Consider the following 27,688-nt stretch of genomic DNA (forward strand, 5'->3'; position numbering starts at 1 on the left):
TGTGATGTCCTTTGTGTCCAAGAGACACATTTATTAGAAACGGATGCCTTTAGATTTATTGATACATCATGCCGGGTGGGGAAACCATCCAGGACAGGAATTCACAGTCAGTAGGTCTGCATAGTATGCGAACGTGTGAATGCAGCCAAAATCTTCCAGAAGATTACACTTCCTCGTGTAGACCAACACAGTCACATAAAATAAACATGCTTTAACATTCCGTACAATAATTACCATCTCTATTTTTTCCCCCTTTTTTCACAAAGGTCTCTGTAAAAGAGAGAGAAAGTAGACAGTAATTATTTTAACTGGAAGAATATTTTATATATATACACAATGCCACCTATTGTAATTGTGGCAACATTGTTTATTAGGTAAATTTGATTTAGTTTTCGTCTTTTTCATTACATCATTTCCCATTTTTATGTTGTCAGTACGTAAGAAGGTTTAGCCTCACTATCAGCCACACCATACATGAAGTCAGGATGAGAAGCAGCTTTGTTTTGCTGTGGATCATTCTCTCTCTGCATTGCTTCTTTACCACATTTGGTGAGTTAATTTTTTTTATTTACTTCATCTATCTAACTTGCATTGTAACTACTAAATAGTTTTATCTCTTATTAGCAAAGCAAAAGCGTTCAGCATTGGCTGGCATGTACTTTTTTTGTCATTTGCAGAAAGTATGATGGGAATACATTTAATACACATATATACATATTTCTACTTACATCTTTCATAGGATTTTTCCTGTATAAAGGTATTTAGTAGATTGTCCTTTTCCTCTCCTCCCTCTACCATTTTATGCAGGTTATTTTTGAGGGGACCAACATTTTCATCTACCTTTGCTGTATACTGTAAAGGCCCTATTACACTAAACAATTATCGGCCGTATTTAGCCGATATCAGCCAATAATCGTCTGGTGATCATGAACGATGTTGTCTGATCGTTGCTGTCGTTTGTTTTTTTAACATATTCAATAACTCAATTTCAGGTCTTATTAAAATACACCCAGTACAAGCTACGATCTAAGTGTACAAAAAATTGACAGTACTAATGATTTCATGTGTGTAAACAGAGTATTTCAATACTAATATATGCATGTACTGGTCAAATTATGGCAATACTGAAAAACATAGCCTGAACCGCAACACACATTTTGCGATCCTTCCTGAAGATGGATCGCAAAACACAAGTTGGGGTTCAAGCTACGTTTACAAAATGGGTTAGATAGTATTGCCATAATTTGACCAGTACATGCATATATTGGTTGAAATACTCTGTTTAAAAATATATCATCAATACTGTTAAAGGGGAAGTGCGGCGGCAAAGAATTATTCACAGAATAACACACATTACAAAGTTATACAACTTTGTAATGTATGTTATGTCTGTGAATGGCCCCCTTCCCCGTGTCCCACCACCTCCACCCGTGTACCCGGAAGTGTGGTGCGCTATACATACCTGTCACGTGCCGACCCACGTCTCCGATCTTCAGTCAGTGACGTCTTCTTCGGACGGACGGCGAACAGCTCCGACTGTCCCGAATGCCGGCCGCCCTCTGCAGCGTCATCCGATGCTCAGCCGCGATTGGCTGAGCATAACTGTCCCCAGCCAATTGCGGCTGAGCGGCTGATGACGCGGCCGCGTCATCAGCTGCTCAGCCACGATTGGCTGAACATAACTGTGCTCAGCCAATCGCAGCTGAGCACAGTTATGACGCGGCAGAGGGGGCCGGCGATGACGTTTGGCACAAGATGGAGGACATGCGCGACACGGATCAGGTAATGTATAATGCACCAACACTTCCAGGTACACGGGTGGGGGTGGTGGGACACAGGGAAGGGGGCCATTCACAGACATAACATACATTACAAAGTTGTATAACTTTGTAATGTGTGTTATTCTGTGAATAATTCTTTACTGCCGCACTACCCCTTTAATGTTAGCTTGTATTGTGCAGTATAGCTGGTGTTTCTTTTTTTAATAAATATATTTATTTTAACAAGACCTGAATAAATTAGTTGGTTATGGACCTATTTTAGGACGCCGAGTGTACTGTCCCAATCTATGTTACTAAGGTCCCCTCTAAAGGCCCTATTACACCAGAAGATGTCTGACAGATTATTTTACCCATTTTTTAGCCAAAGGGTCCTATTACACCAACAGATTATCTGACAGATTTTCTTAAACCAAAGCCAGGAATGGATTTGAAAAGAGGAGAAATCTCAGTCTTATCTTTACGACCTGTTCTCTGTTTATAGTCTGTTCCCAGGCCTGTATTTAGAGTTCATGCTGCCCTAGGCACTTTGCACGCAGAGGCGCCCCCCCCCCCCCCCCCCCCCCCCCCCCCCCCCCCCCCCCCCGCCGCGCCGTTACTGTACATGCATGGTATATACCCTGGCACTTGGGTGCCGCTCTGCTTGATGCCCGCTGTTCTCATCAAACAGACGTGATGGAGGAAGGAAGGAGGCCGGGGGACTGGTTCTGTCCAGTGTTGGACTGGGGGACCTGGAGCCACCAATATACAACCAGTGAGACACGACATGCTGACCCGCTCCTTTCCTGAATTCATCTGTATCTGTGACAAATCCCTACATTTATACAGCTCTCAGGGTATGCTGGGAGTTGTAGTCTCTGAGAGGACAACCCTGTAATAAATCACTGTGTGCAGAGTCTCCTGGTGGCTGCAATCTGTGGGTGACAACCATCAGCCCTGAGGGTCCAGCAATACATCTGTCTACAGCCGCAGTTATCATAGGATTGTACTTTACTACAACTCCCAGCATATCCTGAGGGCTGCAGACTGTCAGTACATGCTGGGAGTTGTAGTGCCTGCAGCTGTTGTAGTTGGGTCCTATACACTGAATGCTTTGTGGCATATAAGAATAAAGAGATCTGTGGGGGCTCAGTGCAGGGAAGTGACCCCAGAACATTACTAATAGGGGATAGAACAAAAACATCTCCCCCAATATCTTATTAGTGATGTTCTGGGGTCACTTCCCTACACTGAGCCCCCACAGATCTATGTATTCTTATATGCCACAAAGCATCCAGTGTATGATGCACCTAGGACCCAACTACAGCAGCTGCAGGCACTACAACTCCCAGCATATCCTGAGGGCTGCAGACTGTTCTGGGAGTTGTAGTGCCTACAGCTGTTGTAGTTGGGTCCTGGAGGCGTTGCGGGAGATCAGAATACATAGATCTGTGGGGGCTCAGTGCAGGGACGTGACCCCAGAACATCACTAATATGGTAGGGGGAGATGTTGTTGTTCTATCCCCTATTAGTGATGTTCTGGGGTCACTTCCACACACTGAGCCCCCACAGATCTATGTATTCTTATATGCCACAAAGCATCCAGTGTATGATGCACCTAGGACCCAACTACAACAGCTCCAGGCACTATAACTCCCAGCAAGTACTGACAGTCTGCAGCCCTCAGGATATGCTGGGAGTTGTAGTGCCTGCAGCTCTTGTAGTTGGGTCCTAGTTTAAAAGTTTGCACTAGTGTACTGTAGTGACCGCGGGGCTGTGTCAGTACACTACCGCAAACAATAAACTGACCCTTATAGACCCCAATGGTACACAGGCTCTGCACACTATAGAAGTGATTACAGTGCAGTTACTAATGACTCACAGGTGACGTCTTCTCGAATTGCTGTCGCTAACTTTTTGCTTTCTTCTCCATCTGGCGCAGCATCATGAAGACTTCTCCGACCACAACTTGTCTGCAGGGGCAGCTGGGGGTGACTGGGGCAGGAGGGCAGCTGGGGGGGGCTGGGAAAGGGAGGCAGCTGGGGCGACAGGGGGACTGGGGAAGGGGGGCAGCTGGGGGTGACAGGGGAAGGGAGGCAGCTAGGGGTGACTGAGGAAGGGAGGCAACTGGGGGTGACTGGGGAAGGGAGGCAGCTGGGGGAAAGGGAGAGCAGCTGGGGGGCAGGGGACCAGCAGGGAGGGGCAGCTAGGGTGGCAGGGGAGAAGCTGGGGTTCAGGGGGGGCTGGGGCTCAGAGGGAGAGGCTGGGGGTCAGGGGGAGCGGTAGGGGGGCAGGGAAGAAGCTGAGAATGCAGGGGAGAGAGGCTGGGGGCAGGGGAGAGGCTGAGAATGCAGGGGGGAGAGGCTGGGGACCAGGGGAGAGGCTGGGGACCAGGGGAGAGGCTGAGGGTTAGGGGGAGAGTCTGGGGGGGCAGGGGAAAGGCTGGGGGGGGCAGGGGAGAGGCTGGGGGGCAGGTGAGAGGCTGAGGGGCAGGTGAGAGGCTGGGGGGGCAGGTGAGAGGCTGGGGGGGCAGGTGAGAGGCGGAGAGGCTGGGGGGGCAGGGGAGAGGCGGCAGGGGGGCAGGGGAGAGGCTGGGGGGCAGGTGAGAGGCGGAGAGGCTGGGGGGGCAGGGGAGAGGCTGCAGGGGGGCAGGGGAGAGGCTGGGGGGCAGGTGAGAGGCGGAGAGGCTGGGGGGGCAGGGGAGGGGCTGCAGGGGGGCAGGGGAGAGGCTGGGGGGCAGGTGAGAGGCTGAGGGGCAGGTGAGAGGCTGAGGGGCAGGTGAGAGGCGGAGAGGCTGGGGGGCAGGGGAGAGGCTGGGGGGGGGCAGGGGAGAGGCTGGGGGGGGGGCAGGGGAGAGGCTGGGGGGGGCAGGGGAGAGGCTGGGGGGGGCAGGGGAGAGGCTGCAGGGGGGCAGGGGAGAGGCTGAGGGGCAGGTGAGAGGCTGGGGGGGCAGGTGAGAGGCTGGGGGGCAGGTGAGAGGCTGAGGGGCAGGTGAGAGGCTGGGGGGGCAGGTGAGAGGCTGGGGGGGCAGGTGAGAGGCTGAGGGGCAGGTGAGAGGCTGAGGGGCAGGTGAGAGGCTGAGGGGGCAGGGGAGAGGCGCAGAGGCTGGGGGGGCAGGTGAGAGGCTGCAGGGGGGCAGGTGAGAGGCTGGGGGGGGCAGGTGAGAGGCTGGGGGGGCAGGTGAGAGGCTGATGGTTAGGTGGAGAGGCTGGGGGGGCAGGTGAGAGGCTGGGGGGGCAGGTGAGAGGCTGGGGGGGCAGGTGAGAGGCTGGGGGGCAGGTGAGAGGCTGGGGGGCAGGTGAGAGGCTGGGGGGGCAGGTGAGAGGAGGAGAGGCTGAGGGGCATGTGATAGGCTGGGGGGGCAGGTGAGAGGCTGAGGGGCAGGTGAGAGGCTGGGGGGGCAGGGGAGAGGCGGAGAGGCTGGGGGGCAGGGGAGAGGCTGCAGGGGGGCAGGGGAGAGGCTGGGGGGCAGGTGAGAGGCGGAGAGGCTGGGGGGGCAGGGGAGAGGCTGGGGGGCAGGGGAGAGGCTGGGGGGGCAGGTGAGAGGCTGAGGGGCAGGTGAGAGGCTGGGGGGGCAGGTGAGAGGCTGGGGGGGCAGGTGAGAGGCTGAGGGGCAGGTGAGAGGCTGGGGGGGCAGGTGAGAGGCTGGGGGGCAGGTGAGAGGCTGGGGGGCAGGTGAGAGGCTGGGGGGCAGGTGAGAGGCTGATGGGCAGGTGAGAGGCTGGGGGGCAGGTGAGAGGCTGGGGGGGCAGGTGAGAGGCTGGGGGGCAGGTGAGAGGCTGGGGGGCAGGTGAGAGGCTGGGGGGCAGGTGAGAGGCTGAGGGGCAGGTGAGAGGCTGGGGGGGCAGGTGAGAGGCGGAGAGGCTGAGGGGCAGGTGATAGGCTGGGGGGGCAGGTGAGAGGCTGAGGGGGCAGGGGAGAGGCGGAGAGGCTGGGGGGGCAGGGGAGAGGAGGAGAGGCTGAGGGGCAGGTGATAGGCTGGGGGGGCAGGTGAGAGGCTGAGGGGCAGGTGAGAGGCTGAGGGGGCAGGGGAGAGGCGGAGAGGCTGGGGGGGCAGGGGAGAGGCTGCAGGGGGGCAGGGGAGAGGCTGTTGGGCAGGTGAGAGGCGGAGAGGCTGGGGGGGCAGGGGAGAGGCTGGGGGGGCAGGGGAGAGGCTGGGGGGGCAGGTGAGAGGCTGGGGGGGCAGGTGAGAGGCTGGGGGGGCAGGTGAGAGGCTGAGGGGCAGGTGAGAGGCTGGGGGGGCAGGTGAGAGGCTGGGGGGGCAGGTGAGAGGCTGGGGGGGCAGGTGAGAGGCTGGGGGGCAGGTGAGAGGCTGGGGGGCAGGTGAGAGGCTGATGGTTAGGTGGAGAGGCTGGGGGGGCAGGTGAGAGGCTGGGGGGCAGGTGAGAGGCTGGGGGGCAGGTGAGAGGCTGGGGGGGCAGGTGAGAGGCGGAGAGGCTGAGGGGCAGGTGATAGGCTGGGGGGCAGGTGAGAGGCTGAGGGGGCAGGGGAGAGGCGGAGAGGCTGGGGGGGCAGGGGAGAGGAGGAGAGGCTGAGGGGCAGGTGATAGGCTGGGGGGGCAGGTGAGAGGCTGGGGGGCAGGTGAGAGGCTGGGGGGGCAGGGGAGAGGAGGAGAGGCTGAGGGGCAGGTGAGAGGCTGGGGGGGCAGGTGAGAGGCTGGGGGGCAGGTGAGAGGCTGGGGGGGCAGGTGAGAGGAGGAGAGGCTGAGGGGCAGGTGATAGGCTGGGGGGGCAGGTGAGAGGCTGAGGGGCAGGTGAGAGGCTGGGGGGGCAGGGGAGAGGCGGAGAGGCTGGGGGGCAGGGGAGAGGCTGCAGGGGGGCAGGGGAGAGGCTGGGGGGCAGGTGAGAGGCGGAGAGGCTGGGGGGGGCAGGGGAGAGGCTGGGGGGCAGGGGAGAGGCTGGGGGGGCAGGTGAGAGGCTGAGGGGCAGGTGAGAGGCGGGGGGGGCAGGTGAGAGGCTGGGGGGCAGGTGAGAGGCTGAGGGGCAGGTGAGAGGCTGGGGGGGCAGGTGAGAGGCTGGGGGGGCAGGTGAGAGGCTGGGGGGCAGGTGAGAGGCTGATGGGCAGGTGAGAGGCTGGGGGGCAGGTGAGAGGCTGGGGGGGCAGGTGAGAGGCTGGGGGGGCAGGTGAGAGGCTGGGGGGCAGGTGAGAGGCTGGGGGGCAGGTGAGAGGCTGAGGGGCAGGTGAGAGGCTGGGGGGCAGGTGAGAGGCGGAGAGGCTGAGGGGCAGGTGATAGGCTGGGGGGGCAGGTGAGAGGCTGAGGGGGCAGGGGAGAGGAGGAGAGGCTGAGGGGCAGGTGATAGGCTGGGGGGGCAGGTGAGAGGCTGAGGGGCAGGTGAGAGGCTGGGGGGGCAGGGGAGAGGCGGAGAGGCTGGGGGGGCAGGGGAGAGGCTGCAGGGGGCAGGGGAGAGGCTGGGGGGCAGGTGAGAGGCGGAGAGGCTGGGGGGGCAGGGGAGAGGCTGGGGGGGCAGGGGAGAGGCTGGGGGGGCAGGTGAGAGGCTGGGGGGGCAGGTGAGAGGCTGAGGGGCAGGTGAGAGGCTGGGGGGGCAGGTGAGAGGCTGGGGGGCAGGTGAGAGGCTGGGGGGCAGGTGAGAGGCTGATGGTTAGGTGGAGAGGCTGGGGGGGCAGGTGAGAGGCTGGGGGGCAGGTGAGAGGCTGGGGGGGCAGGTGAGAGGCGGAGAGGCTGAGGGGCAGGTGATAGGCTGGGGGGCAGGTGAGAGGCTGAGGGGGCAGGGGAGAGGCGGAGAGGCTGGGGGGGCAGGGGAGAGGAGGAGAGGCTGAGGGGCAGGTGATAGGCTGGGGGGGCAGGTGAGAGGCTGAGGGGCAGGTGAGAGGCTGGGGGGGCAGGGGAGAGGCGGAGAGGCTGGGGGGGCAGGGGAGAGGCTGCAGGGGGGCAGGGGAGAGGCTGGGGGGCAGGTGAGAGGCGGAGAGGCTGGGGGGGCAGGGGAGAGGCTGGGGGGCAGGGGAGAGGCTGGGGGGCAGGGGAGAGGCTGGGGGGGCAGGTGAGAGGCTGAGGGGCAGGTGAGAGGCTGGGGGGGCAGGTGAGAGGCTGGGGGGCAGGTGAGAGGCTGGGGGGGCAGGTGAGAGGCTGGGGGGCAGGTGAGAGGCTGGGGGGGCAGGTGAGAGGCTGAGGGGCAGGTGAGAGGCTGGGGGGGCAGGTGAGAGGCTGGGGGGGCAGGTGAGAGGCTGGGGGGCAGGTGAGAGGCTGGGGGGCAGGTGAGAGGCTGATGGTTAGGTGGAGAGGCTGGGGGGGCAGGTGAGAGGCTGAGGGGCAGGTGAGAGGCTGGGGGGGCAGGTGAGAGGCTGGGGGGGCAGGTGAGAGGCTGGGGGGGCAGGTGAGAGGCTGGGGGGCAGGTGAGAGGCTGGGGGGCAGGTGAGAGGCTGGGGGGCAGGTGAGAGGCTGATGGTTAGGTGGAGAGGCTGGGGGGGCAGGTGAGAGGCTGGGGGGCAGGTGAGAGGCTGGGGGGGCAGGTGAGAGGCTGGGGGGCAGGTAAGAGGCTGGGGGGCAGGTGAGAGGCTGGGGGGGCAGGTGAGAGGCTGAGGGGCAGGTGAGAGGCTGGGGGGGCAGGTGAGAGGCTGGGGGGGCAGGTGAGAGGCTGGGGGGGCAGGTGAGAGGCTGGGGGGCAGGTGAGAGGCTGGGGGGCAGGTGAGAGGCTGGGGGGCAGGTGAGAGGCTGGTGGTTAGGTGGAGAGGCTGGGGGGGCAGGTGAGAGGCTGGGGGGCAGGTGAGAGGCTGGGGGGGCAGGTGAGAGGCTGGGGGGCAGGTAAGAGGCTGGGGGGCAGGTAAGAGGCTGGGGGGCAGGTGAGAGGCTGAGGGGCAGGTGAGAGGCTGGGGGGGCAGGTGAGAGGCGGAGAGGCTGAGGGGCAGGTGATAGGCTGGGGGGGCAGGTGAGAGGCTGAGGGGGCAGGGGAGAGGCGGAGAGGCTGGGGGGGCAGGGGAGAGGCTGGGGGGGCAGGGGAGAGGCTGGGGGGGCAGGTGAGAGGCGGAGAGGCTGGGGGGGGCAGGGGAGAGGCTGCAGGGGGGCAGGGGAGAGGCGGAGAGGCTGGGGGGGGCAGGGGAGAGGCTGGGGGGCAGGTGAGAGGCGGAGAGGCTGGGGGGGGCAGGGGAGAGGCTGCAGGGGGGCAGGGGAGAGGCTGGGGGGCAGGTGAGAGGCGGAGAGGCTGGGGGGGCAGGGGAGAGGCTGGGGGGCAGGGGAGAGGCTGGGGGGGCAGGTGAGAGGCTGAGGGGCAGGTGAGAGGCTGGGGGGGCAGGTGAGAGGCTGAGGGGCAGGTGAGAGGCTGGGGGGGCAGGTGAGAGGCTGGGGGGCAGGGGAGAGGCAGAGAGGCTGGGGGCGGGGGAGAGGCTGGGGGGGGCAGGTGAGAGGCGGAGAGGCTGGGGGGCAGGGGAGAGGCTGCAGGGGGGCAGGGGAGAGGCTGGGGGGCAGGTGAGAGGCGGAGAGGCTGGGGGGGCAGGGGAGAGGCTGGGGGGCAGGGGAGAGGCTGGGGGGGCAGGGGAGAGGCTGGGGGGCAGGGGAGAGGCTGGGGGGCAGGGGAGAGGCTGGGGGGGCAGGTGAGAGGCTGAGGGGCAGGTGAGAGGCTGAGGGGGCAGGTGAGAGGCTGGGGGGGCAGGTGAGAGGCTGGGGGGGCAGGTGAGAGGCTGGGGGGGCAGGTGAGAGGCTGAGGGGCAGGTGAGAGGCTGAGGGGCAGGTGAGAGGCTGAGGGGCAGGTGAGAGGCTGGGGGGCAGGTGAGAGGCTGAGGGGCAGGTGAGAGGCTGGGGGGGCAGGTGAGAGGCTGGGGGGGCAGGTGAGAGGCTGAGGGGCAGGTGAGAGGCTGGGGGGGCAGGTGAGAGGCTGGGGGGGCAGGTGAGAGGCTGAGGGGCAGGTGAGAGGCTGGGGGGCAGGTGAGAGGCTGAGGGGGCAGGTGAGAGGCTGGGGGGGCAGGTGAGAGGCTGGGGGGCAGGTGAGAGGCGGAGAGGCTGAGGGGTGGTGATAGGCTGGGGGGGCAGGTGAGAGGCTGGGGGGCAGGTGAGAGGCGGAGAGGCTGAGGGGCAGGTGATAGGCTGGGGGGCAGGTGAGAGGCTGAGGGGCAGGTGAGAGGCTGGGGGGGCAGGGGAGAGGCGGAGAGGCTGGGGGGGCAGGGGAGAGGCTGCAGGGGGGCAGGGGAGAGGCTGGGGGGCAGGTGAGAGGCGGAGAGGCTGGGGGGGCAGGGGAGAGGCTGGGGGGGCAGGGGAGAGGCTGGGGGGCAGGGGAGAGGCTGGGGGGCAGGTGAGAGGCTGAGGGGCAGGTGAGAGGCTGGGGGGGCAGGTGAGAGGCTGGGGGGGGCAGGTGAGAGGCTGGGGGGGCAGGTGAGAGGCTGAGGGGCAGGTGAGAAGCTGGGGGGCAGGTGAGAGGCTGAGGGGCAGGTGAGAGGCTGGGGGGGCAGGTGAGAGGCGGAGAGGCTGAGGGGCAGGTGATAGGCTGGGGGGGCAGGTGAGAGGCTGGGGGGGCAGGTGAGAGGCGGAGAGGCTGAGGGGCAGGTGATAGGCTGGGGGGGCAGGTGAGAGGCTGGGGGGGCAGGTGAGAGGCTGGGGGGGCAGGTGAGAGGCTGAGGGGCAGGTGAGAGGCTGGGGGGCAGGTGAGAGGCTGAGGGGCAGGTGAGAGGCTGGGGGGGCAGGTGAGAGGCGGAGAGGCTGAGGGGCAGGTGAGAGGCTGGGGGGGCAGGTGAGAGGCGGAGAGGCTGAGGGGCAGGTGATAGGCTGGGGGGGCAGGTGAGAGGCTGAGGGGCAGGTGAGAGGCTGGGGGGGCAGGGGAGAGGCGGAGAGGCTGGGGGGGCAGGGGAGAGGCTGCAGGGGGGCAGGGGAGAGGCTGGGGGGCAGGTGAGAGGCGGAGAGGCAGGGAAGAGGCTGGGGGGGCAGGGGAGAGGCTGGGGGGCAGGTGAGAGGCTGGGGGGGCAGGTGAGAGGCTGGGGGGGCAGGTGAGAGGCTGGGGGGGCAGGTGAGAGGCGGAGAGGCTGGGGGGGCAGGGGAGAGGCTGCAGGGGGGCCGGGGGGAGACGGGGCGGCCGGGAGAAGGATGGGCAGGCAGGCTGGTTCCCTCCCCCCATGCAGCGCCGAGGTCCGGGGTCCGGGGTGCAGGGCTGGTGTTGAGCTTCCGGCACACACAGTGTGACAGAGGCCGGAAGCTCCCAGCTGCAGCCCCGCGTTTCTGGATCTTCTCTCCTGCTAGGCGATGACGTCACATCACGTGAGCGCCGCCGAGCAGGAGAGAAGATCAGGGACCGCGGGGCTGCAGCTGGGAGCTTCCGGCCTCTGTCACACTGTGTGTGCCGGAAGCTCAACACCAGCCCTGCACCCCGGACCCCGGACCTCGGACCTCGGCGCTGCATGGGGGGAGGGAACCAGCCTGCCTGCCCATCCTTCTCCCGGCCGCTCCGTCACACCCCCCCCCCCCCGGCGCGGACTAGGCACCCGTGGGCCAGTGCCTACGGACGTTTTTTTTTTTTTTTTTAATAATAAAAAAAGTGTTCCCTGCGGGTGCCGCCCCCCCCCCCAGGGCGCCGCCCTAGGCACCGGACCACGGGTGCCTAGTGACAAATACGGCCCTGTCTGTTCCTGACTTTGGCTGAAAAAATCTGTCAGACATCTTGTTGGTGTAAAAGGGCCCTTAGTTGAAAAGCCCCCTGATCTTACCTTTTCATTCATGGATAAACAAACTTACTATGTAGTGGCAACTATTTCCTAAGTGGCCCCCACCTCTGTAGGTTAAAATTAGGTCCACAAGTGCCCCCTCCTCTTGTTGGGTTCAGCACTAGTTGTGAGACATAATTATATTTTCCATTCTTTTTTCTTATATATTGCCAGAAACCTGCTTCCTTTGCTGGACCTGCCGGTTTCTGCCTCCTAGTTTGTATCAGGTAGTTGAAGACCCCCTAATGATTTTACTGTCCATCTATTCGTCTTATTAGTAGCTTTTATGCTGCTTCGATTATACTTTGAAATTGAAAACAAACCTCTATCAGTATTTTGTTATTCTTTTTACCTTGCCTTTATTTTCTTCCAAAGAGACTCCAGTTTTTCGTGACTTATAACCTCATTGATCCTCTTATATTTTACATATAGGCAGACCCCTCCCCCTTTCTTATTTGTACAGTCATTTCTAAACACGCTATAATCCTGCAGGTTAACTGCCAGGTCTTAGCTTTCATCCAGCCATGTCATCCCCACTATTTCATATTCTTCTTACAACATTATTAATTCTAATTCCTCTGTTTTATTAATGAGGCTTCTAGCATTTGTATACATACACTGAATTGAGGAGATTTATCAACATGGTGTAAAGTGAAACTGGCTCAGTGGCCCCTAGCAACCAGATTCCACCTTTCATCTTCCAGAGTCTCTGAGGAATGAAAAGTGGAATCTGATTGGTTGCTAGGGGCAACTGAGCCAGTTTCACTTTACACCATGTTTGATTAAATCTCCCCTAATATGTTTGTCTGTATCTCCATTTTTCTTATCACTAGTGGCTGTTTTTCCCCACCACTCCTCCACCCCCAGTTCCACAACTTAACGCCAATCTTCTCTGTCTTTACCTTCTATATTACAGTTGTCCTCCTTTGAGTCCTTAACCCTTTAAGGACATGGCCCATTTTCGTTTTTACGTTTTCGGTTTTTTCTCCTTGTGTTTAAAAGGTCATAGCACTTGCATTTTTCCACCTAGAAACCCACATGACCCCTTATTTTTTGCGTCACTAATTGTACTTTGCAATTACAGGCTGAATTTTTGCATAAAGTACACTGCGAAACCAGAAAAAAATTCAAAGTGTGGTGAAATTGAAAAAAAAAACGCATTTCTTTTATTTGGGGGAAATGTGTTTTTACGCCATTCGCCCTGGGGTAAAACTGACTTGTTATGCATGTTCCTCAAGTCGTTACGATTAAAACGATATATAACATGTATAACTTATATTGTATCTGATGGCCTGTAAAAAATTCAAACCGTTGTTAACCAATATACGTTCCTTAAAATCGCTCCATTCCCAGGCTTATAGCGCTTTTATCCTTTGGTCTATGGGGCTGTGCGAGGTGTCATTTTTTGCGCCATGATGTGATCTTTCTATCGGTACCTTGATTGCGCATATACGACTTTTTGATCGCTTTATATTACATTTTTTCTGGATTTGATGCAACCAAAAATGCGCAATTTTGCACTTTGGGATTTTTTTTGCGCTGACGCCGTTTACCGTACGAGATCAGGAATGTGATTAATTAATAGTTCGGGCGATTACGCACGCGGCGATAGCAAACATGTTTATTTATTTATTTATTTGTTTACTTTTATTTAAAACCTGGGAAAAGGGGGGTGATTCAGACTTTTATTAGGGGAGGGGGCTTTTTACTATAAACAACACTTTTTTTTTTTTTTTTTACACATATACTAGAAGCCCCCCTGGGGGACTTCTAGTATATACACTTGGATCTCTCATTGAGATCTCTGCAGCATAGATATGCTGCAGAGATCCATGAGATCGGCACTCGTTTGCTTTCGGCTGCTGCAGCCGAAAACGAACGAGTGCCGAGCCGAGGACGGCACCATCTTGGACGCGTCCCCGGCCGGCATCAGTAACGGAGATCGCTCCTCCGGGACAAGGTCCCGGAGGAGCGATTTCCCCCACTAGACCCCAGGGAAACGTTGCCTCCGGTAATCGGAGGCAGCTGTCAACTTTGACAGCTGCCTCCGATTAGCTAATTAGCGGGCACGGCGATCAGACCGTGCCCGCTAATAGCAGCGGTCCCGGGCTACTCATGGCACCTGGGATCGCGGCACTTCAAAGCGGGGCCGCCGCGCGGCCCCGCTTTGAAGTGCAAGTGAGGACATATGACGTACGCATACGTCCTATGTCCTTAAGAGGTTAAAGGGGTTATCCGGGATATTTTAATAAACTAGCATTGCATTGACCTCTGTGGGTGCTGCAGATTCTACATACACTTCTTTTTTTTATTTAGAGCGCTTACTGTGTTCTCAGGCTCAGTCACATGACCACTCTGCCTGGGTTTTCTTTACTTCTTGTGATGTCACGTTCCCTTTCTGTTTCCTGTTCCTGCCAGTGAGGGAACAGTGAGTCATCAGTTGGGTGGAGTTATGCATCCACATTTCTTTAGCCCCACCCCTAACATCTAACTAACATCTGATCTCAGAAGAAACTGCAGCAGTAAGGAGAGCATGACAGACTACAATCTCTGTACACCACTGCAGCATAGGTTGGAGCTATAAATAGTAAATAAAGGAACTATGGGGGGATTTATCAAAACTTGTGCAGAGGAACAGGGAAGCAGTCGCCCATAGCAACCAGTCAGATTGTAGGTTTCATTTGGTTGCTATGGGTAACTGCTCCCCTATATTGTTACTATTGTAGTGTAATGATTACAGTGTTAGGGCAGAGCTGCTGCTGTGTGTAATATGGAGAGGAGAGAGGAGACTTCACCTCATGGCAGTCACCATTCTATCTATTTCTTGCTGAGGTAACAGAATGCTGCCTCATTGAGACCCCGCCCACCAGTAGGATGGCTACTGCAGTGTATATGTAATCCAGAACTACAACTCCTAACATGTACACGTGTGCTGGGGTTTGTAGTGCAACAACAGATAAAAAAAAGTGAAAAAACAAGTTGATTTGATAACATAAGTAATTGTCAGACACTGAGCCACCATGCTGCTCAACAGGACACTTGTAGTAATACAGACATTTCCTGCCTATGGGTAGAGTGGGTGGAGCTAGAATCAGAGAGGAGTGGGTGGAGCTACAGGCTTGCAGAGCTCTGATGTCACTGCTGACCCCTGTGACCTGGAAGTTCTTTATGAAAACAAACACAAATCCAAAAAGCAGCAACAGAGGAGAGAGAAAACCACTCAGGGAAAGGGACAGATTACAAATTATTCACATTTCCAATAAGAAAAAAATGTTGGACAACCTCTTTAACTTAAATAGTTCTCCAACCTCTAGCGATCTTCTCCCCCACCACAGCTGCACTCTTCCCATTTAGGTACAGTCCATCCATAAAAAAAATGTAACTGTCTGTAACTGACAAAAAAGCTGGCCACTTCTTGATAAACCCAAACCCCTCAATCGGACACCAGCTGTTGAGACACTTATGTACCTCCCTAATCTCCCACTGTTTCTCTAGTAAGGCACGTGGTACAAACAGTATTACAGAAATTATTACCTTGCAGATCATTGTTATAGGCTTACTGCCTAAGCCCCTGGAATCATTTTTAAAGGTCCCTCCATCTACCTCTAACTGTGTCATTGGTTCTGATGTGCACCATTAGAGCTGAGTTTTCACCAGCCCCTCCCATTAATCTGTCAACCCAATTTGCAATATGTTTAAATCAAGCCTCTGGAAGACAACACACTGATTATCCCAGTCTTTGTGACAAATTGCTATGTATATCCCCCTAATTATTGAGTCCCTTACTACCAGCAACTGTGTTGCCTTTAATGGACTCCTGTTCCCCTTCTCACTGGAGCAGACACCTCCCTGACTAAGGCAATGTCTAGTTGCAGTAATGCCTCCCCTGAACCAACATCCCCTCATCTGCCAACTCTGCATACTGGTTGTGTTCCAGATCAGGACTAATCTTCATGGCACTTTCCCCTCTACCTCCTAACTGCCAGCCAGCTAGCTACCCTCTCTTCCTGCACCTTCATGAACTATGGGACCACAAAGGAGACCTAACTACTATATGGGGGCAGAGAGGAAGCTAACAGGAGGGAAATAGCTAGGTTACTACCTTCTGACAGAGGCCTAACAACTAAATGGATACACAGTGAGTATCCAACCACTATATATGGACACTGACTGGCCTTATACTATATCGGGCCACAGAAAAGGCCTAACTACTATAAGGATGCACAGAGGGGACCTAACTACTATATGTGTGCACAGAGGGGACCTAAGTACTATATAGGGCACAAGTGGGACCTATCTATTCTATGGGGGCACAGAGGAACCTAATGTCCTTATTTCATACAGTAATATTGCGAATGTAGTTGGACAATTATGTCAGTAACATACTTTCTTACGTAAACAGTGAGAACCTAGTCTTTATTTTTCTTACTTGCAAAATGTCCCTTTAAAATCTCTTGAAATAAGTGAAAAGCTTTAAAACACTTTGTCACTACAATGGGGATTACTTAATATGATTTTACACTATACAGGTATCTGGGAAAGCAGATATGTTCATAGAAGGTGCAAATGCTTTAAAGTATCTGAGAAAGTCATTCAGTGGAAAGATATTCAACATGTTATAATTCTGGATGAAACACAAAATTGTAGAGAAAAAGAAATCATGTAAGTATATTGAATTAAAAGTATAAAGAATAAATTAATTTATAATTATATTATAATATAATATATAATATTGTAATATATAATATTGTATTTTCACTCTAGCAAAATCATAAAGACCCTAATGGGGACATTTATCAAACTGGTGTATAGCAGAATTGTCTTAGTTGCCCAAAGAAACCAATCAGATTCCACTTTTAAAAGAATCTGTGAGGAATGAAGAGTGGAATCTGATTGACAATTCTACTTTACACCAGTTTGATAAATCTCCCTCTAGGTCAGACGTGTCAAACACAGGCCCTCCAGCTGTTTTAAAACTACAATTCCCATCATACCTGGACAGCCAAAGCTTTAGCTTTGGCTGTCCAGGCATGATGGGACTTGTAGTTTTGCAACAGTTGGAGGGCCTGAGTTTGACATCCCTGCCCTAAGTATTATCAAAAGGGAAATTCCGGTTTAGAAAGATTCAACCCTGTTTGATCCCCACCCATAATCTAAGCTTGTGTAATAGGTTTCTATTACATAAATTGGTCCATTAATCTGCAGCTCAACCTGACTCACACCCTGAACTGCTGAAAATCCGCACTGCCTGCTCCACTCTTTCCAATCCTCTGTCCTCCCCCTCCCTTCTGAGACAGAGATCACAGTCTCAGTCTCTTCTGTTGCCAGGAAAGCTGTAACACCTGCTGTGTAACCTAAATGTAACAACAGCCACTCCCGAGTAGAATAGGGGAAAGGGAGAGCCTTTTGTTTAATCTCTTTCTAGTCTATCTATGTAGACAGATAGTGTATATGCAGCAGCAAAAAAACCAAACAAAACTGGGTGTCCGTCATTCCAGCTCTGACTTGTTCTGCTGTCTGGACCTCGGAGCTCCCAGTATCATGAATAATTATGATTAAAGATGAGTGAATCTACAGTAGGAACGAAGCGAAGCACTTGGTTCCTATCTGTATTCTGTTAATTGGGCTGCGGGCTTTGAAGTCTGCTCCACGCCGTACCGCTCCTTCTTAGGTGCTGGCAAAAGATCCTGGGAAAAACTGGGAAACATTTCCCAGCACCTGGGGAGGAGTGTCGCGGCACAGAGCAGACTTAAAGTGACTGTACCACCAGACCCAGGCAGAAGCACTGGAGGCGGGTTGACCCACCCTTAGGCCCCATTCCCACTGAGCAAAACTAGCGGAATGCCGTTAGCCTCCCGCTCATAATGGGAGGCGCGCGCTCCTGCCCTGTCCGCGCTGAAGAATGAACATGTCCCATAGACTCCCATTATGAGCGGGAGGCTAACGGCATTCCGTCACGGAATTCCGCTAGTTTTGCTCAGTGGGAACGGGGCCTTAGTAGGAAGAAACTCCAGCCCCTCAATGACGTGACTCCACTACAATCAATGGAACCCTATCATAGAGGGGCTAGGGTTTCCTCCCACTAAGGATGGGTCGGCCCGACTCCAGTGCTTCTGCCGGGGCCTGGTGGTACAGTCACTTTAACCCCTTCCCTCCTGGGCATATTTTCATTTTTGCGTTTTTGATTTTTCCTCCTCGGGTTTAAAAGGCCATAGCACTTGCATTTTTTTCACCTACAGACCCACATGAGCCCTTATTTTTTGTGCAACTAATTGTACTTTGAAATGGCAGACTTAATTTATGCATAAAATATATTGCGAAACCAGAAAAAAAATTATATGCACAGTGAAATTGAAAATAAAACGCAATATTTTTTATTTGGGGTGGTTTTGTGTTTACGCCATGCGCCATATGGTGAAACTGACTTGTTATGCATGTTCCTCAAGTTGTTGCGATTACGACGATATGCAACATGTATAACTTTTATATTATTCGATGGCTTATAAAAAAATCAAAACCTTTAAAAAAATGTGTGTGGTGTCATTTTTTGCAACATGTGTACTTTTTAAAGGTACCTTAATTGCGTATATGCGACTTTTTGATCACTTTTTATCAAAATTTTTCAAAATTTGATGCGACCAAAAAATTCGCAATTTTGCACTTTGGTTATTTTTTGCACTTATGTTGTATACCGTGCTAGATCAGCAATGTGATAATCTAATATTTCGGGCGATTACGCACGCGGCGCTGTCAAATGTTTATTCATTTTTATAAAATGGTAAAGGGGGGTGATTTGGACTTTTATTAAGGGAGGGGATTTTTTTATTATTAAAAACACTTTTTTTTCACTCACGGTAATTAGAAGCCCCCTGGGGGACTTCTATATACACAGCACTGATCTCCTATTGAGATAAATCCTGTGTATATAATAGAGCACCGATCCATCAGATCGGTGCTCTATTATAATGGTCTGCTGCAGACCATCTGAATAGATTGCCGAGCCGGGATCAGCGGCATTCCGATGCTGAGCCCCGGATGGCTCAGTACACCGGATCTCCCCCCGCGATCACCAGGGGCAGGAGGACACAAGGCAGTTGGAGGCAGCTGTCATGTTTGACAGCTGCATCTAACTGGCCTAGTTAGCGGCACCCGAGAATAGCCGCGGTCCCGAGCTGCAGTAAGCAGCCTGGATCGCGGCGGTTCAGAGCGGGGCCACGGTGCGGAATACCGATAGGAACGAAGCGCTTTGCTACTACTGTAGATTCGCTCAGCTCTAATTATGTCGGGAACTCCTTAGCAGTTTAAAAGTTCGCGCTAGAGTACTGACACAGCCGCGTAACATTCTACAGACATGTGAATGACCCCTTACTGACATACAATAGAAAAAGTTCAACAGCACTCCCACTATGATGGTGTTTATTCCATCAACAAAATAGCAAAGCAAAAACAGGGGCGGGGGAACCCGGCAGTTGGTTCTGTAGTGCAATGCATGCTGGGGGGTATAATATCTCAGTGCCATAATATAAAACTGGGATCATTAGTAAAATTTTTAATCTGGGGCTAGGAACAGCGTAGTGGGAAAGGTGTCAAACAATTGGTGGGAGATCGGCGAGTGCACCTATATGTTGTGATTTTTTTTTTCTTATGGCATTACTGAAACTGCAGAGTAAAATGTTGTAGCTTCCTGCATCAGTAACATTATGTCATATAGTCACTTACAGCTGTTCCACATTATGGATGGGATTACAGTTCTAATTGTTGGGCAGGACAACATAGCAAGGGGGCAGAGCTTCCTATAAGATCACTGTGGGGCACAGCCAATAAAGGTCTGCAGTATGCCAACAGAATGACAGAGTTGAAGAGTCTCAATATCCTGTATCCATGCACTTTTTGATGTAATAAATCACGTTTACTTCAAATGTTGGCGTTCTGCGTACTTTTGCTCTTCTGTACTATAGGGATCGCTGGCCTAGGGACTTGTGCTGCAAGCTCTTACATCATTTTCAGTCTGGACATGCGGCTTCTCTTATGACTAATATACTGTATATCATTTCACTGTTCTGTCTATAATGTTCCATGTATTTCTGTTTTAGCATTTTCCTAAAGAACAGTAAAACTGTGTGTGTAAGCCCAAAAGCTGAATGGGTTAAAATGAAGATATTAAAGAAAAAGGTAAGGTTACACATATGTTGCATATAGAAAAGTAAAAATCACCCCAACGCTTATAAGAGAATACAGATACATAAAACCTGTTGATATATCATAAAGGCCGTATTAGAGACCCCAAACCTCCCTCCCCCGGTAAGAGTGCTGATCTACTAGATCACCGCTCATTTATAAGGCCTTTTACATTAAACAGGACTACATGAACATTGTTAGCGATGTTCCTGTAACCCTTTCCTTTAACCCCTTCAAATCAGCCATATGGCTATATATGTTCTTACTGGCAATGCCCCATGCAGTAGGAACTCTCATACACACACACATTATATTATATATATATATATATTCCTCCCATGAAGGGGATTTAATTTGGGGTTAACAAATTTGCAGTACTAGATAGTGCTTCTCTAGGCTCAGGGGTTGGTTTGTCAGCCAGCTGTCTTTGAACTCTATGGCGCTCCTCTGGGTGCCTGGAAAAGCTGGATCCAGTGCTGGGAAACTGGAAGGTTTTCCAGGAAACTAGATCAGAGCGTTCAAGGGCAACAGACTGACAAGCCAATACTGATAGTTGATAATCCTGATCAATGCTATGCAATCCATGCATGTCACATACCTGGCTCCTCCACCTGATGGATTGCCACCTCAGCCAGTCAGTGACTGCAGCAGTGTCCCAGTAGCAATCCATCAGCTTGGAACATGACAATGCAGCAACAAGAGCTGCATAAGGCCAGCACTGTCAGAAATTTGGTAAAGCAGTGCTACAGGGTCACGGAGCTGGACAAGTTTACTTTATCTTCCCACCCACCTCCGCCCCATGTGTGAGTTTTTTTTCTTTAACTGGACTTTAATTTGTTTATTTTTTGTTTCTTTTTAAAAAGGTAAAATGAAAGGGCAAGAGCTTTGGGTACTACACGTTCTTTCCATTGAAAACTAAATGCAAGAAACGTGCAATAACTACACCCTGCTTTAACTATCAAAAATGTAGCGATATTTCAAAAATATACATGTACCATGCTGATGACAATTAAAAACTATTAAAATCTGTTAAAGTGTCAACCTGTCTGACTCCACACATGGTAAGAATTGAATCTCAACTACTACAAAGACATGGCTTATATAAGATATATAGCAAAGCCACAAGGTATAGATATTACATATAGCAACACCACCACCTTATAATGCAGTAATATTTCGCTTTTTTTTAACCCACCTGGCCTATTAAAATAAAATAGCTGGAAAACTTTTTGAATAAAAAGTATATGCATTATGGAAGAAAGCACAAAGAATTCAGTTCATGTAGGCATCGGTAATAGTAAAAAAAAAAAAAAAAAAATGACCGATGCACTGCCAGACATGATGGCTTTTAGGTATACCATCTTCAAGCTGTGAGCAACTGCTTGTTATGCAATGGTCAAATGAGAGAATAAATGCACACCTGACACTGGCACACTAGCTATGCCAGGACAAAAACAAGGTTGCTAAGTTTCTATAACTGTAATGAGAACATTTCACTTTTAGGCTATGTTTAAGCGTTGTAAAAAAAAAAAAAAATTTATAAAGTGTCCGTTCTGCTGTGAACGGTAGTTGTTTAACGCTACCTACAGCCAGGATTAATTATTAATTCACGGCATAACAGACATACTTTGTACAGCACACACGCAAGACCACAGGTATTACCATTAGCACACTAGTTACCTGCTTTTAATCAGTTACATCAGGTGGCTTTGTGCAATAAAACATGTATACAATTCGGAGGATTGTAAAATGAATTGTGATTCCCTACAGACTTCTGTGCAATAGTTCATTACTTTGTTGTGCAATACTACTAGTTAAACTGATCTGTGTCTTGTGTGCATGGCTATTAGCTTTTTAATAACTGAATCATGTATTTTATGAAATTTGATCAAGTGTTTTAGTGTAGGGATTCATATGGGCCAGGGGACCTGCATGTGGTACATGAGGCAAAATGGTTTGATCAAATTATATACCAACATCCTGGCCTTGGTTTTTAAATATAGCCGAGAGGCATTAGTGTCAGCCAAGATGAGATGCAGCAGCTCCTTTCTCTCCAGGTTTGTATTTTATGAAATTTGTGATTATCTATTGATTAAATAAGTGTCCTTATTTGTAGGAGGTATATTGAATGGGCCAGGCCATTTTTTGTTGTCAGAGTAGGATTAAATCTATAAACTCTAACATTGTGCTGTGGGTGAGACAACATTTTTTCCAGTTTCCACCTAGGAGTAGCAAAAAAAAGTTTTGGGGTTCTTCCCTGTCAAAACACAAATATGTAACTCTCCCGTTAGGAGGTCTTGATAATTTTAAGTCATATGTAAAGAATCTAAAAGGGTAACTATCATCTGATTTCTTCCAGCAGGGCCATTGTGTCCAATGCAGTCAACAGCACTGCCGGAATTATTCAGTCTTCGGCACGCTCCTGCATCGGGAGCATAGCAGCAGGAATTGTATCCCCACACCGACTAAAGGTGATAGTTACACTATAAAGTGCACCTTTAGTGCTCAGACCCATTCCAATCAGGAGAGAGAGCGGGGAGAAGACAGCAGCTACAGCACCCATTATAAGTCCAACTTTAAAAATTCAGACATGTTAAAAGTTTTTTTTTTTTTTTTAATAATGACAGGTACACTTTAAAGACAATTTATTGCCTAATCTTTATCATTCCCCCTAATTTCAATTACAGTCAATGGATGGACTTGTTAAACAAGCCCACAGTCGATCTGCCTCATCCTTTAAATCTTACATTAAACCTCTTACTACCTAAACCTCAAAAACAGTTTTCCAAATGTTCCCTTTCCTCAACTTGACTCAATAACTGCTTGTACAGTACCTTCATCTCATGCAACATACTCCTCTCTGGCTTTATAGCCAACAACCCTTGGTCCCCTCCAATCCATCCTTAAACTCCCACTACCTGACTAATCCATGTTTCCATTCCTGACCTGTTGCCTAACAAATATAACTTAAAACATGGCATACAAGGCTTTCATCATGTTTTTATACATCTGATGTTAAAAAAACAAACAAACAAAACCTCTGTCTGTGCTTTACACTTAATTGACCGCTATTAGAGATTAGTGAATTTACACCAATAACGAAGTGGTTATCTCTGCAATCTACTTAGCCTGCTGCCATATAACTCTTCTCCCCAGGTGCTTGGAAGAGCTTGTTACAGTCCATAGTTTATTTTTTTTCTGGATTTTCATGTTACAACTGTATGTTAACCAAAAAAAAAAAAAAACCCTCAGTGAGCATTGCCTAACCTAAAAGGGTCCTATTCCACTGGCCGAGCAGGGCCCGAACAATGATGTAAACAAGCGCCGATCTGCTAGATCGGTGCTCGTTTACTGGGCCTATTCCACATCCCGATGATTGTTGAGCGAGGGCTGCAGGGACATAGTTATCGATGTCCTTACACCATACATTACTTGGCAGGGCTTCTCCTCTGCTCAGTCTTCCTCCCTGGGTCCCGCGGCACAGCATCAACTCCTGTGCGGCCTGAGCTGTCAGACCGCTCAGCCAGTCACTGGCCGCGGCTGTCCTGGCCTGTGATTGGCTAAGCATTCTGACAGCTTAGTCAGGCCGCTCTGGAGCTGCTGATGCTGTGCCGCGGGACCTGGAGAGGAAGACGGAGCGAATGAGAAGTCCTGCCAAGTAATGTATGGTGCTTCTCAAATAGTCGGTCGCCTGCCACTCACCACTATTCCACCACAGCGTTGTGCAGTGGGGGACTGATTTTAGGTCTGGTTCTAAACAAACGATCAGCCAATAGTTCTCTATTCCACCGAGTGATAATCTGCCAAATCAAGCTGATTCGGCAGATTATCGCTCCTGTGGAATAGGGCACTAAGACTACCTTTGCCAATTTGGTGGCCTTTCCAAAACCATACTCCTAATCAAGACCTATACTTTAAAAATTGTAAGAAAGAAATCACTATATGCAAAAATGAGAAACCACACAAGTATACAGTTGCAAAATGGCCATTTATTGCCTAGATAGATGGGGTAAAAAAGGTACACAAGGATACAAGCAATTATTTAGCCCTATACATTATGTGTAAGCAGTACCCGATCTCCAAAATGGATAAAAGTAATTTGTCATCAGAAATAATGTTAGGTTCTTCAGCACCTCTCCTTTTCAGCTGCCACAGGTCTAGAAAGCAGGACAGTGCAAGTTTTAGGCTGGATTCTGTATTGTTCACATTTGTAATACTATGAAATTTCCAGAGCACAGCTGATTTTATTCATCAAATATTGCCTAAAATGCATCAGCTGTGCAGTCCAGATCGTGGTTAGATTCGCTAAATACAAAAAAGTTTGAAATGGCTGGTGATCTTTTCCCTCAAATACATTCCTGAACACACTGCAACAAAGACTTGATGCTGAAAATTGAAAGGAAATGTTTAACTAGTTTTGCATATTTATACTTTGTAACAAATAAACACTAAGCAATATACATACTTTTCATAAACCTTAAGACAATGCTATACACAATATTGAGTAGTAAGCTCAGGCACCATTTCATACATCCAATTAAGGCAGTATTAAGTCTGCCATAGTTGTACAGCAGCAATAGTGAGGGTGGCAATACATAAGGTGGGAGAAGAGAAAAAAAAACTTGCATCAGAAACTTGTAATAGTTTTGCAGGCATGAATGTAGATTATACTTGAACGCAATATTGACAAGGTTGGTCTAAATGTACATTCCATTTTACAACTGTTCTATTCTCACTAGTTGTGTTAATTTGTTTTGGCATTATAATGTACAGAGACAGAAGAAAAATAAATGTTTACTGGTGACCCCAGAAGAGACCAGTATTAAGAGGTACGCCAATTTGTTTTTGTTTTTTTTTATTTCAAAGCAACTGTGTAAGTCATATCTAGTTGTAGTTTACTTTAAAAAAAATTCTCCAGTTCCAGTACGTATTAGCTGCTGTATGTCCTTCAGGAAGTGGTGTATGGTTTCCAGTCTGACAGTGCTCTCTGCTGCCATCTCTATCCAAGTCAGGAACTTTCCAGTGCAGGAGAGGACTGCGCTGCGGAATCTGTTGGTGCTATACAAATACATTATGACATTATGGAGATATGCTACTGCTCTGGACAGTTCCTGATATGAACAGAGGTGGCAGCAGAGAGCCCAGTGTCAAACTGGAGTGTATATGCCATTTCGGGCAGGACATACAGCAGCTGATACTAGAAAACCTGAGATTTTTAAATACAATTCAAATCTATATAACTTCGGCAGGATTTCTTTCAAAATTAACTGGTGTTAGAGTATCCCTTACTCTCTAGTAGAAGTTTAAATCTACTAGCAGCAAAGCTTAGCAAAGGGAAGTTGAGCCTTCTGGTTTAAAGCAAGTGTACTATTAGGTACATTGCTTCTCTTTAAAGTAGCAGATCGGTCCTGAGTGGGAATTCCAATGGTGCGGTCTTTTTAAATGCAGCCTGGTTCCAGTGCTCAGCACTACTCTTTGGCCGTGCACTGGCCTGGCCCTATGTACTTAGGGTGGGCCCATCGCCTCCAGTGTGGCAATATGCCCTCCTCTGACACTGCTCCATTCATTCTAATGGAGCAGCATTAGAGGGTACGGGCTATCGTCACAATGGTGGCGGTAGGCCCACCCACATTGCATCGAGCCAGACAGCCGCACTGCCAAAGAACTGGAAGCAGGGGGAATTTCAAAATACAGTACTGTACCATCAGAATCCCTGTGGCAGCCTGCTACTATAAACAAAAAGCTAATGGTACATTTGCTTTAGTCTATGGAAGTTTAGCTGGAGAATATATACATTTTACTTATGTAATCTGAAGTCTGTTAGCTAGACTGACATTTGTTTTTCCAATGCAAAACTTCAATATCTGGGTTAGGGCGGGTTCACACTACGGAATTCTCGCGGACAATGTCCACGGAATTCCGTCAGCTGTCCGCCCGCACATCTGAGCGCCTTTCCGCCGGCCCCATAGACACCATTCTATGGGCCGGCGTATTCCGCTAATACGCTGAAAGTAGTGTCATGTCACTTCTTTCAGCGGATCGCGGAATATGCCGGCCCATAGAATGGTGTCTATGGAGCCGGCGGAAAAGCGCGTGCCCATGCGGGCGGACAGCTAACGGAATTCCACGGACATAGTCCGCGCGAATTCCGTAGTGTGAACCCGCCCTTAAAAAGAATTCTCAATGCAAAGTAAAAAGAGGACACCATTCATACAATCTTATAGGATAAAATTTCTTTATTCAAAATACTTCTACAGATGGAAGCATTATTCATGGCTGTTAGGACCACTCCAGCATATGCAAAATTTATTTAATCTGCTCACATTGCCTATTATATGCATTCATGTTATCCCCCTGCCCCCAATTTGTTTTTTTTATTAAAGTAAACTATATCTGAGTATCTTGGGCAAAATAAAAAAACAAACCCTTCCTCCGGAACGATGACAACACACCATGAAATTTAAACATACCTACTTAAAGATTAGCACATGCTCACCAGCGTGTTCAAACCACATCTGAACCTTAGTATTTTCAAGCTTGCTTGAATGGCTGTGACCTCACACATTAGAAATCGGGAAACTGCAATACATTTGTTGCTTAGAGGACTAGTTCATGGAGCAAAAAGGACTGCAAAGTGATCAGCTAAAGTAAATGAACACAATCTAAAAAGCAAATGGCAATAAGTTACAGATGTGGGAGAGCTTTAGAGTTGGAGGTGACGTTTCACATGCTGCATAAAAAGGTTTAAAGTTGACCAAGCTAAAATCTTTTCTAATGAGGATACAAAGCCATGAGACATAATGCTCAATGTGATACATATTCTATGAAACTGCTTCACTTGAAGCAAACACCAATGTATTTTATGGGAAGATCAATTACAAAAACCACTGTGAAAAGGTAATTTTTTTCCACTACTGCAATATGAAAGTGTTTGCTTAGAAAAAGTAGTATTTGTACAATGTCACTTTTACATCATATACAAGCACAAGGAAAGTGGAATTTGAGCTGGCTCAAACAATAGTGCTCCCCCCCCCTTTTTATTTATTTTTTTAAACAGGGTTTCATCTTTTATTGAAAAAAATTGAGCCCTGGGTGTCAAACAAAAATATATTCATATAGCACTCTTGGAGATCAAAGTATATCAAAAAGATGTGACTGTTGTGCCAGTTCTGCAGATACTGTATTACAGGATCGACAATCTGTTCACCAATACACAATAGAAAATAGCTATCTCATACATATTACATAAAATGACTAAAAATCATTGCCCATAAACAGGGCTAAGATTTTTCTTGTTTTATCTGCTTTCATAGGCAGTGCTGCTGGTTACAAAAAAAAATAAAAAAAAAGTTGTAATAACAGAACTACTAAACCCTAAATTCCAGTAATGAGACAGGCCCTGAGGGTGCTGCAGGAAATCACACATCTAACAGCTAGATACAGTTACCAATCTTACGTTTTGGAAAAACACTAAATACTTCCGGGTTCAAAAGAATTAGAAAATTAAAAAAAAACACAAGTTACTGGCGACACAAACACAAACATTTGGGTGAGGTATGTTTCGACATCCTTAAAATGCCAGCCACATCATTAAACGGAATCATGGAAGGAACAAGACTTGTGGGTATTTAAGTGTGTTAGTAGCATCACTAGCTGAAAGATTGGGGACAGGTATTTAAAAAAAAAGCATCCTGCTCTATTTCTCCCTTTACTGTAGGCTGGCACAAATACTTACCATTGATGGCCACTGTCCTTCAGCACAGCTTCATTCCGGTCGTACAGCACAGTTTCAATCCAGCAATCTTTGCTTACTGGCCTGCTACTTGGAAAGCTGGAAGTCAAGGGTCTCCAATGCATCTCTATGGTTGCAAAAAGTGATAAGGATCCGGCACTCCGAGAAGTTTAAAATTCAAAAACTTTTATTGGAACATATCTAAACAGCTGAGCAGCTCATGCTGTGTGGCCTGAAAGACTGACGCGTTTCACGCATGCGCGCTTAGTCATATGACTATGCGCGCATGCGCGAAACGCGTCAGTCTTTCAGGCCACACAGCATGAGCTGCTCAGCTGTTTTTTAGATATGTTCCAATAAAAGTTTTTGAATTTTAAACTTC

The 27,688-nt window shown here is 50.4% G+C and overlaps 1 protein-coding gene and 1 long non-coding RNA gene across 2 annotated transcripts; one reads left to right on the forward strand and one right to left on the reverse strand.

The window, feature by feature from the left end:
* The first annotated feature begins 479 nt into the window (after nucleotides 1-479).
* LOC138796930 (C-X-C motif chemokine 13-like) lies at nucleotides 480-20,571 on the forward strand. The gene is made up of 4 exons (XM_069976676.1): nucleotides 480-549; nucleotides 15,926-16,058; nucleotides 19,490-19,568; nucleotides 20,438-20,571. The coding sequence occupies exons 1-4, from the start codon at nucleotides 486-488 to the stop codon at nucleotides 20,444-20,446; spliced, it is 285 nt and encodes a 94-aa protein (XP_069832777.1). The 5' UTR covers nucleotides 480-485; the 3' UTR covers nucleotides 20,447-20,571.
* A 2,972-nt stretch (nucleotides 20,572-23,543) lies between these two features.
* Nucleotides 23,544-25,542, reverse strand: LOC138796931 (uncharacterized). Its single transcript, XR_011363853.1, has 2 exons — nucleotides 23,837-25,542; nucleotides 23,544-23,731 (listed from the first exon to the last, which is right to left on the reverse strand). It is a non-coding gene; the product is annotated as an uncharacterized lncRNA (long non-coding RNA).
* Nucleotides 25,543-27,688: the final 2,146 nt, after the last annotated feature.

Source organism: Dendropsophus ebraccatus, chromosome 7, assembly GCF_027789765.1.
Source record: "Dendropsophus ebraccatus isolate aDenEbr1 chromosome 7, aDenEbr1.pat, whole genome shotgun sequence".
In the NCBI taxonomy this organism is placed as follows: domain Eukaryota; kingdom Metazoa; phylum Chordata; class Amphibia; order Anura; family Hylidae; genus Dendropsophus; species Dendropsophus ebraccatus.